The sequence below is a fragment of the Trachemys scripta genome, chromosome 13 (genome assembly GCF_013100865.1).
Source record: "Trachemys scripta elegans isolate TJP31775 chromosome 13, CAS_Tse_1.0, whole genome shotgun sequence".
Lineage (NCBI taxonomy): Eukaryota > Metazoa > Chordata > Testudines > Emydidae > Trachemys > Trachemys scripta.
This window is the reverse complement of record NC_048310.1, coordinates 37,274,938-37,292,671: the sequence shown is the minus strand read 5'-3', so window position 1 is coordinate 37,292,671 and position 17,734 is coordinate 37,274,938. Positions and strand designations below refer to the sequence as shown.

Genomic DNA, 17,734 nt, shown 5'->3' with positions numbered 1-17,734 from the left:
GCAGTGAGGGGGGATGGGGGTGCGGGGGGGTTGGGACCGGGAGGGATGCAGTGAGGGGGGATGGGGGTGCGGGGGGGTTGGGACCGGGAGGGATGCAGTGAAGGGGGATGGGGGTGCAGTGTGGGGGAGGAGGGTGCAGCCCCATTCCCAGCACGCAGAGATGGGGATACACACCCCTCCAACCCCTGGGTGCCGGCGATGGGGTGACAGACAGATGGCGGTTGGCCGCAGGGCACACGCTCAGCTGGAGCCCAGGCCCAGGCCCAGGCCCAGGCCCCGCGCGAGGAGACGGGGCCGGGCAGCAGCGGGAGAGGCGCGAGCCACGTGACCCCTCAACAGCCGCCTGCTGAGCGCTCCCGAGTGGCGGTTGTGCTAGTTCCTCCCCTCCCTTGACCCAGCCAATGGGAGCTGCGTCTGCAGGCAGGGGGCGGGGCAGTACGTGGACCCCTCCCCAGCAGCCCCTAAGGCTAGGAGCCGGACATGCCGGCTGCCTCCCGACCCGGGAGCCACGTGGCAGCTGNCGATGGGGTGACAGACAGATGGCGGTTGGCCGCAGGGCACACGCTCAGCTGGAGCCCAGGCCCAGGCCCCGCGCAAGGAGACGGGGCCGGGCAGCAGCGGGAGAGGCGCGAGCCACGTGATCCCTCAACAGCCGCTTGCTGAGCGCTCGCGAGTGGCAGTTGCGCTAGTTCCTCCCCTCCTGACCCAGCCAATGGGAGCTGCGTCTGCAGGCAGGGGGCGGGACAGCAGGCGGACCCCTCCCCAGCAGCCCCTAAGGCTAGGAGCCGGACATGCCGGCTGCCTCCCGACCCGGGAGCCACGTGGCAGCTGGCAGGGAGCCTGCTGTGCGGCGCGGCGAACCGGACAGTCAAGGGTCCAGTCAGTGGTGCTGACCGGAACCGCCAAGATCCCTTTTCGACCGGGTGTTCCGGTCCAAACCCGGTCCCCTGGTCACCCTGTGTACGAGTGCTGTAGAGACTGCCGCTCCGTCTCCAGGGCTGGGGACCCAGCAGTTCGCACCAGGACTAAGGGGCAACTGAACATTTTCTCTCCATGTCTTACAGACCCCAGAGGTCACATGACCCATCCAATTGTAACAATCCCTCAGTAAGGACAAACCTGGGGCTGAAAGCTATTGGTCAGCGCTCTCCGTAGGCAGAGACGCACAACAACACATGACACAACTGGTTCCAAAAAAATAAAGATTTAATAAATTTAACGGTCACAGGTTTTTTACATAAATAGAGCAGGGCCAGCAGGCCCCTGGGAGGACAGCCCTGCTAAGGGCAGCTGTGCTAAGTTACTTCTTTTTCCTCAGGCGCCGGATTGCAGCTTGTACCCACTTGGCCTCTGGAGCAGCACAGACTTCCCTGTTTTGGACAGTCACAAACCTGCAATGTGGAAACATTAGGGAGCTCGGTTATTAACTGGTGAGCGAGATCGGACAGTGTCATACCCTGGAGTCAGCTTTAGAAAGGGTTGTGCAGACGTCAGGGAGAGTGTGACTCCCCAGAAATTCAATGAATACCCCAGAAAGGAAACCAGGGGCTGAATAAATCGGTTTTACTGCTTTGCTGCCAGCCGCTGCTGTAGTATTGGTGCTGCTCCTGGCATACTGATATGAGGCAGCCCGGCGGGTGTCTTTTGCCTCATGTACCTGGTGCACTAAACTGCTGTGAGCTGGCTAGTGTCTGCAGAGGACTGAAGGAGGAGAATTTCCCTGGCTGCTAGGCGGTAACATTAAAATACTTTGTATTTTTATAACTCCTTTCACCCAAATATCTCAAAGCAGACTTCATGCTACCTGTGAAGTACTGTAGTTACAGATGGGTAAACTGAGGCAGAGAAAGGTTACAGGATCTGCCCACAGCTAGTGCAGTGTTTCCTCATCCCAAACCAGCAGGCAATGCTTTGACAACTTCTTAGTTATAACAGGCTCTAGCTCATGCAGTACCTCCTATCCCAACATGCTTCATCACATACAAATACGCTCCCATCACTGGATTGCAGCAGCAGTGTTCAGCACACGGCTGTTCAGGAAAGGAAGGAAAGCGCCATCTTAGGAGCTGAGTCTCCTCTCACAGACACTGGTGTAAGTCAAGAGTAACTCCATTGAAATCTGTGGGGTCATATGTATGTAAAAGGAGAATCGGGTCCTTTATGGCTGAGTGAAATTACCCGGTTGGTTTAGGCAGGCTGCACGGAATAAATCAGATTGAAGCCTGTCTGGGGTGCAGTGGTTAACACCCTTATCTTGCAAAAAGGGCCATGAGCTCTCCAATGACCATAAGGGATCAGCACCTCAGTTCTACTCCTCAAGCCCTTCAGTCTGATCTGACATGTCCCCCTTATCAGGAAGCCAGAATAAAGAAGAATCTATAGCTCCTTATGGAAATGCTGCTGCTGTTGAATTGGGCCCAGCTATGATGATCATGCCCCCGTTTTGTTTACTCTGTGCTGGTTGGGTCGGGAGTGTCTCCGCTGTGCCTTTTAACACCTCTGAAGAGCCTCAGGGCAAAAGCATGTCACATCCCCTACTGCACAGCCCCGTGTACTGGGATGGTGCCTTAAAAACAGACACGGAGGATGGGGGGGCGATTCGGGAGTTAACCTGGTTTGAATTCCCTGCTCTGTTTTATGTAAAGCTTTCATGTAACTGTCGTTAGTGCACTGCTAGTTAAACAGTGTCTTTCTGATAGAGGAAGGGAAGATAAAGCCAGGGGTGGGCATATCAGATGCCTCCAGGGCTCAGCGTATATCACAATGCATGAGGCACCCAGCTGAGAAGCACAAGTGTCTACAGCGCTGCACTGCCTGGAAAGTAATGTCATTCCCATCAAGTCCCGTTTCCTTCTGGGAACTAGTGAGTCTTGACCTGAGCAGTTACCCTGCTTAACCACATGGTCAGAATGGTCATCAGCCCATCAGCTCCCTCCTTTTCTCTGTCGTGTAAGAATGAATCAATACCAGCCCTGGAAATATGTTCCATACATTTGCATTTTTATAGTACAATTAATAAAATAATTCTTTGATTTACACTTGGGGCCTGATTCTCCTCTCAGCCACCCCAGTGTCAAGTCAGAACGACTCTGCTGAAATTAATCAAGGTAAATGAGGAGCAACTCCATTGGAGCCATACGGCTGCAAAACCAGTGTGAGATCAGACTCAGGCTTCTCCTTACTTAATGAATAGGGCAGTTTCCTGGCTAAGTGACCACAGTATGGGATCCTTCCCCCTAACACTGGCACGAGCTGCATGTCCCTGACACACACCTATCCTAGCCTCTGTTCACCCTAAAGCGAGGCCTGACTGACTGAAGGCTACTTACACCACAGCAGGTTTTCTACACCCCGGAGAGGTCCAGTAGAAACTCCTCAGGTTAGCAAAACGAATGGGTCCCTTAGTGACGCCAGTGCAGCAGGTTGTGTCTTCCAGGATACCTTGTGGAGCTTTTGGGAGAAAGGAAACCAAATGAGAAACAATTTCACAAACGTTACATCTCTCTAGTGGAAAAGATGTAGACGGAAAAGAGCCCGTACTACGAATTCCGTTCAAAGACCATAATGATGACTTGCAACTACACAGCATCTTCCTAGACAGAAGGAACCCCAAAACAGCGGGTGAGGGAGTGCCAAAGTCAACTTCCCTGGTAGAAGGTGTTTACACAGCATGTTTTACTACCCATGATGCTGAATGCCCCTGACATGCCCCTCCTTCGTCCCTACACTGGGGCTGCAGGAAGGGTGGCATAAGAGGCCTGTAGGCCATTACAACACCCACTGGGGAGATGTGACCATTTTCTGGGCTCTTTGCATCACAAAGCAGACAGAATGGGCCACCACGACCCCAACGGCACCTCCCCCCACTCCTCACAGCTCTTTGCTGAAAAGGCCCGGCAATGTCGGAGGTTCCCACTGACCTGCATGGATGCGCTGAAGGGAAAGCCCTAGCAGGAAAATCACCAGAAGCGCTGTCGTCAGGCTGTTCATGATTCTGGGAGGTTTCTCCTCGGCTGGAGAGCTCTGGACCTGGACTGTTTCCCTGGATGGCTGGAATGAACTGACAGCCTTGGACAGAGCTGCGGAATTTAAACCTGCCCATGAAGATGTGGAATTCACCCTTTCCCTGGAGTTTGGAGAACTCTGACTGCAGTTCTGCAAAAACTGAGCTTGGTCATTCTTAGAACCAAATCTTGTTTCCCTTGGTCATGCTGCCTGGAGTGAGTCATGACCATGACTTCAGGGAAAATTGTCAGAAAGCAGAGCCGATACTCCAACCGGTGGTATTACAGTGGTATAATTAGATTTCACCAACCCAGTATTAAAGGTGAACTCCCCAAGTACGACAATAGCCTCACCTACGGTTAGCGCAGACTCTGGCACTGCAGAAAAAGCCACAAATTCCTCCTCCGAAGCCAAGCTACCGCTCTCAACAGACAAAGGGTTGAAGTCCTTCCCCCTCTCACCCCCCCTTTGCAGCGTTCCCTGCTGTCCACAGCCAAAGCAGGTGCATCAGAGCCATACTCTCTCTGGTGGCGTGTTATGATATTAGGCTGCTTAGACCTGGCGAAAATGTTATTACCCATTAAAATATCAGTGGGCAGCAAATTTCTGATGCCTACGATGAACAGCCCCTTAAAATCCGCCCACTCCGGGTAGACTTTAGCCAGGGGCACGGTCACAGAAAATTCATCCTTTAGACTTTTGCCAGGAAGTCTGTCCTCTTCCCTTCCCAAACTTTCCTTAGCCAAAGCGACTTGCGATGCCACATCGCTCCAGCCTGTACATTGAGTGCTAGTCACTCGAGCACTCTTCAATCCTTCACTACCTTCCCAAGACTCAGTCCCAATATTGTGTACGAGGCCATTCTCCTTCCTCCTCTACAATTTCTTCTGGGATCACAGTGGGAGCATTGGCACTCATGGGGGGTGGGTACAGATTGTGGGGTGATCTTAAGTTTGGAGAAATTTGGTTTGATATGGCTAGGAGCTCAACAGTGAGGGCAGACCGCCTGCCTTCCCTTAGGGCAAGGGGCTTTAAAATCCAGGCTCCCTTGCGGTTGTTTAAGAAAGTTGGGATTAGGTTTATTCCTAGACCCCCCTCCTTCTTCCTAACCTGGGGAACAAGAGGATTTCCCTCCCCCTGGGGTCTGTGCCCCCCATGAGCCCTTGACTCATCTGCAATTTCTGCGGCCTCCAAAACTGGGGAGGGTGTTTGCTCACAGAGGGCCAATTTTACCTCATCAGTGACTGTCCACAACAACGGTGCATGTGCCAACAGATCAAACCGTTATTCATTGTTACCTTCAGCCCCTGCCCCTCTTAGCCATGTTTTCATAGCATTACACATTTCCTGCACATATCTGACATGAGGGACGTTGTCAAACCTTTTAAGATTTCTGTATTTCAGTTGACGGGACTCGGGTAATCTTAATCCTTTTCAGTACCATCGGCGCCGACTCCGTGGGTGCTCCGGGGCTGGATCACCCACGGGGGGAGAAATGATGGGTGCTGAGTACCCACCGGCAGCCCCCCATCAGCTCTCCCGCACACCTCCCCCCCCAGCACCTCCTGCCTGCCAGTGGTCCCCACAGATCAGCGCCTCCCCGTCCCTCCCTGTGCCTCCCGCCCACCGCAATCAGCTGTTTCACGGTGTGCAGGAGGCTGGGAGAGACGGGGAAGGAGAGAGGACGTGGCGTGCTCTGGAGAAGGGGTGGAGCGGGGCCGGAAGAGGCGGGGTGGGGTTGAGCATGGCGGGAAGAGGCAGGGTGGGGGTTGGGCGGGGTGGGAAGAGGTGGGGCATGGGTGGAGTGTGGATGGGGCCTTGGAGGAAGGGGCAGGAGCAGGAAGAGGCGGGGTGGGGTGGGGCAGGGATGGGAAGAGGTGGGCCTGGGTGGGGCATTGGAGGAAGGGGCAGAGCAGGGGCAGGAAGAGGTGGGGCCTGGGTGGGGCATTGGAGGAAGGGGCGGAGCAGGGACAGGAAGAGGCGGGGTGGGGTGGGGCAGTGATGGGAAGAGGTGGGGCATTAGAGGAAGGGGCGGAGCAGGGATGGGAAGAGGTGGGGCCTAGGTGGGGCATTGGAGGAAGGTTGCAGTGGGGACAAGGCCTGGGGCAGAGCGAGGGGTCGAGCACCCTCTGGCACTTTGAAAAGTCAGTGCCTGTGTTCAGTACATTTTCTTTAAACTTCTTATACACCTTGGCATCACCCTCCTCCATAACATTAAAAACTTGTCTCACGTTCCCAGTTAATCTGGTCAGGAGGCTAGACATCCACTTCTCCTCTGGAATCTTATGGATCCTACACAGGCCTTCAAAGGTGGACAGAAACATTTCTATGCAGTCAGTCTCTTGCTAAACTCCCTGGTGCCTTGGGGAGTTGGACTCAGTGGCTAGGGCTGCTGCTTTTGCTGCTCCAGTACTCTGAGCTGCAATGGGTGAGTTCTCTCCTCAGCTACTAGATGTTCCATGCATCTGCGGAGAGCTTCGGCCTCAATTTCAGCCTTGGCTTTGCGTCTCTGGTAGGCTGTCTCGTTTTCCTTCTTCTCCTTCAACTGGACTTCCACGATCAGTATCTGGGGCTCACATTCTTCCTGGGCTATCCGGAGCGTCAGCCGAACCGGTTCCGCTGCAGAGGTGTCTGTGGCATTGGGTGCTCAGACCCTGTTCCTGGGGCAACGTCTGTGAGCAAAGCTCTCGGTTCTTGATTTAAGGCTTTCTTTTTGATGGACTATTCCCCTATTTGTGCATAATTTCTCAAGGCCTTTTGTGTCAAGACCCTCATATGAACACACACATCTCTGCCGGGCTGCTGCCGGCCGTGGAGCAGTGACATGCACCCCAGGGCTTGGGGGGGGAGTGGGCTCCCACCTTCTCCCACCTGTCAGCTTTGCTCCCTGCTCTGGGCAAGCTCCACGCAGCAGTGAGGAAGAGCCGGAGCAGGAGCTGCCGGCGCCGCAGGAGGAACAGGAACAGAAACAGGAAGCGCTCTCAGCTAGGCAGTAATGGCACCTCCAGCCGTTGCCTTCAGTGCTGCTCCTTTGTCGTCAAAAACTCTGGGATACATCCAGAGACTTCTGGGACCAGAATCAAGCTGGGGCCATGTGCACACAGAAAAGCAATAGGGCTTGGACCCCACGTCCCAGCTTAACATGGGTTCAGACCGGCAGCCCTGCAGGGTCCTGGGACCCTATGTCCAATCCCTAGGTTAGCACAATTGGTGTGTGGACACAAGGTGGGTTAGGCTTGAGCCAGGCTTTCATTGCTGTGTAGACATGCCCTGAGACTCTCCAGTCTGTCCTACCACCCAGGCAAGCTGGACTGAATAATACATGGTGACACACACCAAAAGTTGTACAATATTCAGGTTGTTTCCAGACCCAAGAGACCAGTCATTTACCCCAGATCAATTTGTACCTTAGATCTCACACCAAAGACAACGCCTGTAGCCCATCCTGTAATAAACTAGGGAAAAGACGGGAGAGTTATTTACAGGTTAAAGCAAGCAAACATATACACACAAATGAATTTCAATCTGAATCCTAAGAGTGACAGAGTTGTAGTGATCTGTCAATTCTAAGTGTCGTTCAGGACAGACCCAGAAGGTAACCACTGGAGATCGCTGGCTTCAGTTTGGTGTCTCTGGCCCTGGGACAGTTCAAACAGCAAAGAGGTGGAAAATTTTCCTGTGTCTTTTATTTCCTTCATTCAGCTTCCAAGTCCCAAGAACAAACTTCCTTGCAGGTAGCATTTCCAAGGTGCAATAGGGCCAATAACCAATCCTTTGTAGTGCGATGTTCCTTGATGGCCAATCTGATTTTGATAGTCCTCCTGGCCGGGCAGGGGGAAACACTCTTCCCATCTGAGTTCACAAGTTTAGAGCAAACATTTTCAAAGTTATAAAGCAAACTTTACATAATGCCGGGTAGCATGGAATACAGACATTACACGTGAGATTAATCCACGCAGCAACTTGCAAGCATTTCACAGACTCTGCACTCTAAATACCTTCTTATACGACTGATACCTGTTTTGAGCAACCCCACCACATAAGTGAACTGGTCTGATCTCCAGCCTGCAGCCTGGGCCAGAGTGCATTCATTACGAGACTCTGCTACATATAATTTGGAGTATGTTCCATTTTGATAACTCTGTGACAAATGTTAGCTTGTTTGGGGCTTTTTCTGAAATACCATGATTCTTGTTTTTATCCAAGTTGACATGTTAAGCCCATGCCCTGAAGCATGTTTTTAATAGGCATAAATTCCTTTGGAAACCACTTGCATAGGTGTTAGAATGACCAGGTCATCAGCATCTGGGAGCAGCAAGCGTTTTATCTGGGAATTCTTTACCTGAACTCAGGAGCTAGGTGTGATGGGTCTGCCACAAAGTGGTCAGAGATCGGGGGACGGGGAGGGTTTGATGGATCCAATATCTTCCACCCGGAAAATAATCTCCTGTTGGATTTGATTTCATAAGAGACGAATGCTGACTTGTAGTCCAGGTGCATCAAATTAGCAAAATAATGCATGTCCCTTCTGTAATAATATAGAAAGAAGTTCATGTCATTACTTCTTAGGATACTTGCTTGTTTGTACATGTTCCTTTCTCTGTATTCGCACTTAAACCACTAAATAACCCTTAAAATCAGAGGCCCCTTTACTGCAAAATCAGCAAGCACTGATCTCAGCACTTTTCTGCAGCTGCTTCTAGAGATGAATTTTACAAATGTGGAACAACAGTGCACGAGCTAATCATTCTGCGAAACTCCCACACCTCACACTTCATTACTGTTGTATTTAAAGCAAGTGACTTTTCGAGGGAAAAGGAGGGGAGAAATTCTGCGAAGGATCCCACAGAAATAGAATTTTCTCCTTTCATTCCGCACGGGTGCAAAGCCTCAGTCTGAGAAAGAGGCAGGAAATGAGCGGCAGCTGAGATCAGTCTCCCCTCTAAGTATTGTGCAAGTCCCTCTTCTGGGTTTTCTAAAAGTGGGATCCTTTTTCTCAAAAGGAAATGATTGCACTTAGGTGAAAACGCCAGAAAACATCACATATGTGCAGCTTGCAGTAATTGTAGCTTCTCTGCAGAGTTACTGCCTTTAATTAATTATAATGAATTTTGTGCTGGTGAAAGGTACCCAGACAGAAAGTACTAAATACTGAGATCCTGTTTTCCCCCAAAATGAGGACGCCGTGGGCAGCAGCAGTGCAAGATTCCCACACATGCTGCCCAGCCAATGTCCATCAAAGAGGCCACCTCAGAGCTGGAGGGGAGAAGCTCAATTTCTTGTCTATGCTGAGGTGGGTGGCCAGCAACTGCTGCAGCTGCTCTAATGCAAACCCTTAGAGCAGACAAGCGAAGTGGCCGATCTCAGCAGTGCAGCTTCTCCGGTTCCAAGCAGAGGTAAGCTGCACCCGTGCAAATCATAGTTTTCCAGAGCTACGGGTTTGCATCTTTGCAGCTACACCAGTGGCTGGAATCGAGGCAAATCCCCAGGGTAAACAAGGCCTTCATCTCTATGACCCTTCAAATCCTTAGAGAAACAATTGGGTGAGGCGATATCTTTTCTTGGAGGACTCTAGCTGACGAGAGAGACAGGGTTTTGAGCCACACAGAACTCTTCCTCAGGTCTGGGAAAGGTACTCTGAGTGTCACAGCTAAAGGTGGAACAGATTGTTTGGCGTAAGTAGTTAGCACCTATGGTAAGGCACCATTCAAGGTAGAGTGGCCAGTTAATACCTCTGCAGTCATAGGATAAAAGAGGGGGTTAGTGGGTTACAGATTGTTGTAATAAACCATAAATCCAGTGTCTCTGTTCAGTCCATGATTTTTAGTGGTTTGCAAAGTTATGAATTTAAACTCCCAGGCTGGTCCTACCTTCATACATCCAGTAACTACCCCAATCACACCAAGAAAACTGTTATCTACAGCCAGGCACTCAGATACCACAGAATATACTCTGAGGAGAAAGTCCTGGATATACACCTTAACACACTCAAAATCGCCTTCACCAAACAAGGATGCTCTACCAGACAAGTAGATCCCATCATGGAATGGGCTACCCAAAGACCCCAAGAGAACTTGCTTCAATACAGAAATATAAATATTTTAAATAAATAAATGGAGATATACCTATCTCATGGAACTGGAAGGGACCCTGAAAGGTCCTCAAGTCCAGCCCCCTGCCTTCACTACCAGGACCAAGTACTGATTTTGCCCCAGATCCCTAGGTGGCCCCCCTCAAGGATTGAACTCACAACCCTGGGTTTAGCATGCCAATGCTCAAACCACTGAGCTATCCCTCCCCCCAATAAATAAATAAACCCCCCTCTGACCACACACCCCGAGTTGTCACTGTGACGTAGCACTCCATATGTTTTATGGAAATATGTTTGTAAGTACGAATATGATGTAACTGGAATATGCTTTATGCAAAAGGTCTCTTGTAAGGTATCATTACAAAGCTTATAATCTACTGAATATATTCATCCTATTTGTATGAATGTATCATTCTTGTATCTTAAACTAGAAATACGAAGTATAATTCTGAGGTCCTATTGTAATTATGCAAAGTGTGGGCCATTAATGGCGGTTTAGGATCTTGATGGCTCTGTTTACTTCCAAGGACAATCCGTTGTAAATGGCTCTGTTTACTTGCAAGCCTTCCTGTGTAGGTGTAGCCCAGCCTGTGGGTAATGAAGAATGAGGTCTTACAGTGACATGTGACCATGTCACCTGATACTGGAATCTATCTTAAACCTGGTGCTTTTCCATTTAGAAGGTTGGGTGGGGACCCAGAGAGACAAAGGATTCCTGCCTTATGCCAAAGAGATAAAAGGGGGTGGAGCAGGACAAGAGTGGGGCCAGTCATGACAGCGGCCCTGCTTTTCACCTAAGATGTCGGCTGGAACTAACAAGGACTGTACCAGGGAAAGGATTGGGCCCAGACGAGGAAGGAGTCTACTCTGTGAAAGAAGCTTATTGGAACATCTCTGGAAGTGATATTACCAATAATCAGTTTCTTAATGTATTAGGCTTAGACTTGCATGTTTTGTTTTATTTTGCTTGGTGATTTACTTTGTTCTGTCTGTTATTACTTGAAACCACTAAAATCCTACTTTTTATACTTAATAAAATTACTTTTGTTTATTAATGAACCCAGAGTAAGTGATTAATACCTTGGGGGGGGGGGATGAACAGCTGTGCATATCTCTCTATCAGTGTTATAGAGGGAGGACAATTTATGAGTTTACCCTGTATACGCTTTACACAGAGTAAAACAGATTTATTTGGGGTTTGGATCCCATTGGGAGCTGGTTGTCTGGGTGCTGGAGATAGGTGACCTGCTGAGCAGTTTTTGGTTAAAGTCTGAAGCTTTGGGGGCGTGGACCAGACCTGGGTCTGTGTTGCAGCAGGCTAGCGTGTCTGGCTCAACAAGACAGGGTTCTGGAGTCCCAAGCTGGCAGGGAAAATGGGCTCAGGGGTAATTTCAGCACATCATGTGACAGTCCCAAGGGGGTCTCTGTGACCGAACCCCTCACAGTCACCTACCACCCCACAATGAAACCCATTCAGGGTATCATCAAACAATTATGACCCATACTTGATGGGGACCCCATCCTGAAAGAAATCTTTCCTGAACCCCACTTCTGGCCTTCGAACAACCCCCCAACCTCTCTGAGCTCATCATCAGAAGCAAGCTCCCCACAGACCAGGACACACCAACTCAAAGTGGCATCAGACCCTCCCAGAGCAACCAAAACCATTAAAACCAAAGACTTGAAGCATTTCAGCCCGTTCAAAAGGACGACACTCACTGATTACTTCACACTGGGCCAGAATCTCAGCTGGCATAAACTGGCATATTTCCATGACTTCACTGAGAGCCCAGGCAGCCCTTTGCCTGCAGCACCCTTCTCCACCCTCCGATGAATTGGGAGGGCCCCTAGACGAGGGGTTTTCCATGTAGACTAGCGAAGAGATTATGGGAAAACCCCAGTGAGACTGGAAGCTCAGCACTCCCCACAAAACTGCCCTCTTCAGTGCCAGGACGCTCTCCAGGCAGCCCACTTTCTGCTAAGCCCTCTCTCTGATCCCCAGCATACAGTCCCGTTTGGGTGGGGGGGGGAGATGGACAGGTGGACATACACACACACAATGTATCCCACGAATTAAAATTTCATTTCATACATGGAATAGTCCCTACGCTGCTGATGATCTTTTAAAGAAACAAAAGCTCAATAAATGAGCAGACACCGTTCTATTCCGTGGGGAAATGAAACTAAAGACTTACGCACTAAAAATAGACTCCTGTTTCATAAGGGCGAACAGCAGATCCTCTTTGCTGCTCCGGCTAATGGTGCCATCATGTGGCCAGTTCTGTTTACTAATGGAAAACTTCCCTACGTTAAACATCTTTTCTGTGTAATTCACCCTGGCTCTCTTTGCTACAGTATTAGCCAAAGCTTTGCCCAGGAATGGACCCCAAACACACTCTGTTAACCTGAAACTGGAAAACTGGTAAAATAGTGTCGCTAGCACAGAAATCCTAAATTCCAAGCTACCCAAGTCAGCCTCAGACATCCCTAAAATCCGCTACCCTGTGTGGGAATTCCCCAAAGATTTTTGTCTGCGGGAATCTCCCACAGTCGCCCTGGGTCCCACCATGTGAGCAATTCAAACACGCTTCTCAGCTGGTGTACATATCCAATTATGTCAATTCATGAGAGATGAGGGTCTGAGTGCAGTTTTCAAAACATCCTGCGTAACAAGGAACAATGCCTTCTAAATATTACTGGGGGGACACAGTTTGAAAGCATGAGTTTCCTCTCACAAAAACAAGGGGAATAACCAGACTCAGGGACTCTCCATGGTCACCCACTTATTTCCGCAGAGCATGGAACTCACTTTCATGTCCACACCCTGCCTTCCTTCCTTTCTGATAATCCATTCAAAGGTAGCCTGCCAACTTAGCTGCACACATCTCCCCACTGCTACTGATGGGAGCCAAATGCCCCTTGTGACGCTGGCAGACCAGGAGCCAACTTGTGCCAAGGTCCTCATGACTCAACCCAACACTGACCAACACCCAGCCGCAACCAGTCCAGTTCCCCTGCGCGTTAGTATCGTTAAAACAGAGTTAGAAGAATGGATTTAGTGTTTAGACTCTATTGAACACATGGGAGTTGCTGCCTGCATGGATCTCACTCATAATGTCTGTGTCCCAGGGATTCGAGCATTTGTACTGTGAGCCCCTGTGACCGTGTAAATCACCAGACAGAAGAGACACTGCCTAGTGTGAAGTGCTGGTCTCCAGCCGAAGGTGTTAGGTCCTGCCCCACAGGGCTATTTGTGGGACATAAAAGAGGACAAAAGACCATTGTTCTGCTATTCCCCCCTCTCCCTCATGAAGATGAGTCGTGCAAGCGGATTCCTCCTGTCAGCTGAATTTGCAGCTCTGAGAAGAAGAGGGGATTAAAAACCCCCGAACCCCCTAACAAAAAGAAACTGCCTCTCTATGGTGCTTGGACTCAGGGGTGGGGCGGCAGACAAGATTTTCTAGGCAGAAGCAAGAGTCCTCGGCTGTTTAGCATGGGTTAGCCCTAAAGGACATACAGAACTTGCTTATTAAAGCTTCTATTACCTTTTGAAACTGAAGATTAGAACTCATTTGTGTGTGTGTGTGTCTACTTGCTTCAGCTCTCGTTTCCTTTTCCTAGTATTTAATAAATCTGTACATAGTTTACTATAGGACTGGCTACAAGCATTCTCTTTGGTGTGACATCTGATGTGCACTTGACCTGGCATTAGTTACTGGCCCTTTGGGACTGGGCGTAAACTGAATATTGCTGTGATTCTTGATTTAAGGGACCATCTACACAAAGGCAGGCTCACTGCGTGGAGACAGATCGGAACACCCAAGGAGACTGTCTGTGACTCTATGTTACTGCTGTTATAGTGCCGGAAGAGTTTACACTTGCTAATTGGTGGATGAAATCTAAGCATATAACTCACAGCCAATTTGGGATAGGTGCCCTGCTTTCTAACAGTGTGCTCTGAGGTTGCTTCTCATGGTCTTGAGTCACTGCAATCAGCTCGACACCTCTCGCAGCTCGCCTCGGGGGAATTCAGCATGGGCCCAAACCAAAACTGACCCCCTCAACTCAATACATGATTGATCTAAAATCCCAGATCCAAACACCCCTGAACTCCAGAGAAGCTCAGTCTTATATCTGATCATTGTAGCTTGCTTCTGTATCTATAATGGTCCGAACCAAATGCCGTGTTCTGAACATTCCTTAATACACAGGAAAACGTTGGATCTGTCCTGGGCCCATCTCTAGAATAGACTACCAGTTCTGACCCATTTTGGGCACTAAGAGGAAACCCATCAACTAGAAAAATGTCATTGCTCTCCCATGTTGGACACATATCTGGTGAATGGAGATGCTGGAAATGGTGCCGTTTTTCTGTATCACATAGTGTTTAAACATTATCAGGCATCCAAACTGAAAAAAATCATAACAATTACAAAAATGGCCATAACTCATAGACACAATTTAATTTTGACCAAAACTGGCAAAAAGCTTCTAAATACCATTGCTAATGCAACTATGTATTCAAAATAGTAGTGTTTGGGGAAATATTTAGCCCCCGGTGATATATTTTAGGCATTTTCCTGTACCTTTTTGCCTTCGGTTAAAGCAAAAGTCTGTAGTCACAGGACAGTATGAACTTGTTTGTACCATGTAATACATCCAAATATTTGTCATTATCTGTAGAAAGGACTGATCTGAGAAACGTTTTTCCGTCTGCTCTTTGACATTTTATTAATATTGGCTACTGTCCAGTGATTCCCACACCAACAACTGATGTTAATTCGGCGTACACCAGGGTGAAATATTTTCGGGATATGTTCCACTTTCTGGGCCAAGACTGGTCCAATGTTGTGTATGATGAAGTGATCTACTGCAAAGCGCAGTTGATTAAATGGAGCAATCAAAATAAATTTCACAATGACCACCTTGAGATGGGAGTCATGTATTGTGCAGCGAATGCCATGGCAGTGTGATGCGGGAAAGTGGGTTTGAAGACATCTGTGTAGAAGCCAACATCTATGGTAGCTTCCGTCATCAGCCACGCTCTAAGAGGAAAAGAATGTATCTGTGGTGTTAGAATCCACAAACTGCTGAATGAGGCAATGAATCACTTGAAGTGGATGGCACTTGGCGATTCAATGAACAAGGATGTTCTCCCAGATGTGAAGAGACGCATCTTGGAGAAAGCTTGACCATGCATTGAAGCATGTGAAGATGCGGAAAAGGCATACAGAGAAAACAGAGTGGAAGCACAGAATGCACTGAACAGCACCCAGTTACTCCACCAGCTCCTGGATGCCTTCATTACCCAAGGAAAAAACTGTTCAGATACATTTCTGTTCCAGGAAAACTCTGTCCCTGATTTCTCCCAACTCCTGAGGGATTACATAGCAAAAAGAGATGATAACAAGTCCACGGAGCTTGAGACATTTGCAGAGATGACGCCACTTGACTTCCAGTGTGGTCAGGTGAATTATGCTGAATGGAGTAAATGTAGATATGTAAATGTAGCAGAAGCCAGACCTCTGGAGGAGGAGGAGAAGCCAGCTATATATCATGCCCTAGCTGATATTCAGGGAGCAGTCTACCAGACTAACAGCCTTTTGGTGGTGTATGGACGACAAAACAGACGTGTGGCATACAGCCTTCAGCCACAAAACAGCTACCACAAAATGCATGGCTGCAGATGAACCTGGGATTATAAACATGGTGAGTGAAAGAATGACAAATCCTTTTAGCACTGCAACTGGAACAAGGCCAGACAACAGCTAGCCGTTTCTGAACATTGCAATGTCTACTGGGGCCTCACCTGAAACTGAGGCAAGTTTGTGCATGATAAGAGAGAATGGAACACAAGAAATAAAGCAGTTTGTAACTGGTAGGCTGCAAAGGGGTGAGATAGACCTCTTTGATCCCATAAAAAGCATAATCTCAAATCCATAAGCGCCATCTCCGTGGATGCTCCAGGGCTGCAGCACCCATGGAAAAAAATAGTGGGTGCTCAGCACCCCCATCAATCAGCTCCTTCCTCTCACCCCCAGCACCTCCCGCCCACCGCGATCAGCTGTTCAGCAGTGTGCAGGAGGCACTGGGAGAGAGGGGGAGGATTGGGGGCAGAAGAGGTGGGGGAAGAGCAGGGGCAGGAAGAGGCGGGGTTTTGGAGGAAGGGGAGGAGCAGGGCTCGAGCACCTCCTGGGAACTCAGAAAGTCGGCACCTCTGCTCAAATCATCTGGTAATCTCAACAAAACTACTGAACAAAAGAAGACGCAGACAGTACAAGCAATAACTATGGATCGTCAGATATTTAGCATGTTGACTGTTATTTCCCAGTCCTGAGACGTTGATAACCAGGGTTTGATGAGGTGTCAGCTGGCACCTTTCCCTCTTCATCTTGGATGGATCTCTAAGAAAGACTCAAAAGAGCAACACACTGTCTAGGCTGGAGAAACATCTGTCAATGGTTGAGCTACCAGCATCTGACGAGCCACCATCAGCTATTATTGACCTCATGATGCTTCTACCGATAGCGTGTACTGATACTGCCAAGCGGGTAACTGTCTGATCAGCTGCTGAACATTATCCTTGGACTAATATGTCAATACACTGCTCTTGCTGGCGGCAATTATGCAAATGAAGAAACAACCAAATCTGGTGAGAAAGCCCCAGTGCTACTGATGGGAGCCAAATGCCCCTTGTGACGCTGGCAGACCAGGAGCCAGCTCGTGCCAAGGTCCTCGTGACTCAACCCAACACTGACCGACACCCAGCCGCAGCCAGTCCAGTTTCCTGGCGCGTTAGTATCGTTAAAACAGGTATTAGAGTTAGAAGAATGGATATAGACTCTGTTGAACACATGGGAGTTGCTGCCTGCATGGATCTCACTTATAATGTCTGTGTCCCAGGGATTTGAGCATTTGTACTGTGAGCCCCTGTGACCGTGTAAATCACCAGACAGGAGAGACACTGCCTAGTGTGAAGTGCTGGTCTCCAGCCGAAGGTGTTAGGTCCTGCCCCACAGGGCTATTTGTGGGACATAAAAGAGGACAAAAGACCATTGTTCTGCTATTCCCCCCTCTCCCTCATGAAGATGAGTCCTGCAAGCGGATTCCTCCTGTTAGCTGAATTTGCAGCTCTGAGGAGAAGAGGGATTAAAACACCCGAACCCCCTAACAAGAAGAAACTGCCTCTCTATGGCGCTTGGACTCGGGGGGGGTGGGGCAGACAAGGTTTTCTAGGCAGAAGCAAGAGTCTTCGGCCGTTTAGCCTGGGTTAGCCCTAAAGGACATACAGAACCTGCTTATTAAAGCTTCTATTACCTTTTGAAACTGAAGATTAGAACTCATTTGTGTGTGTGTGTGTCTACTTGTTTCAGCATGGATTCACCAAGGGGAAGTCGTGCCTGACTAACCTAATTGCCTTCTATGATGAGATAACTGGCTCTGTGGATGAGGGGAAAGCAGTGGATGTGTTATTCCTTGACTTTAGCAAAGCTTTTGATACAGTCTCCCACAGTATTCTTGCCGCCAAGTTAAAGAAGTATGGGCTGGATGAATGGACTGTAAGGTGGATAGAAAGCTGGCTAGATCGTCGGGCTCAACGGGTAGTGATCAATGGCTCCATGTCTAGTTGGCAGCCGG

General features: G+C 49.2%; 1 protein-coding gene across 2 annotated transcripts in view; it reads right to left on the bottom strand.

Annotated features, from left to right (window-relative positions):
• Positions 1-1,188: 1,188 nt before the first annotated feature.
• Positions 1,189-17,734, bottom strand: part of CCL22 (C-C motif chemokine ligand 22) — a 34,808-nt gene continuing 18,262 nt past the window's right edge. The window contains exons 1-3 of one of the 2 annotated variants that reach the window (XM_034788616.1): positions 3,921-5,573; positions 3,330-3,450; positions 1,189-1,391 (exon numbers count right to left, since the gene is read on the bottom strand). In XM_034788616.1, the coding sequence (XP_034644507.1) occupies positions 1,301-1,391; positions 3,330-3,450; positions 3,921-3,990 (282 nt within the window). In that variant the 5' untranslated portion in view covers positions 3,991-5,573 and the 3' untranslated portion in view covers positions 1,189-1,300. Of the gene's footprint in view, positions 1,392-3,329; positions 3,451-3,920; positions 5,574-6,194; positions 8,534-17,734 lie in introns of those variants that run through there. The other variant, XR_004648008.1, reaches the window with a different exon arrangement.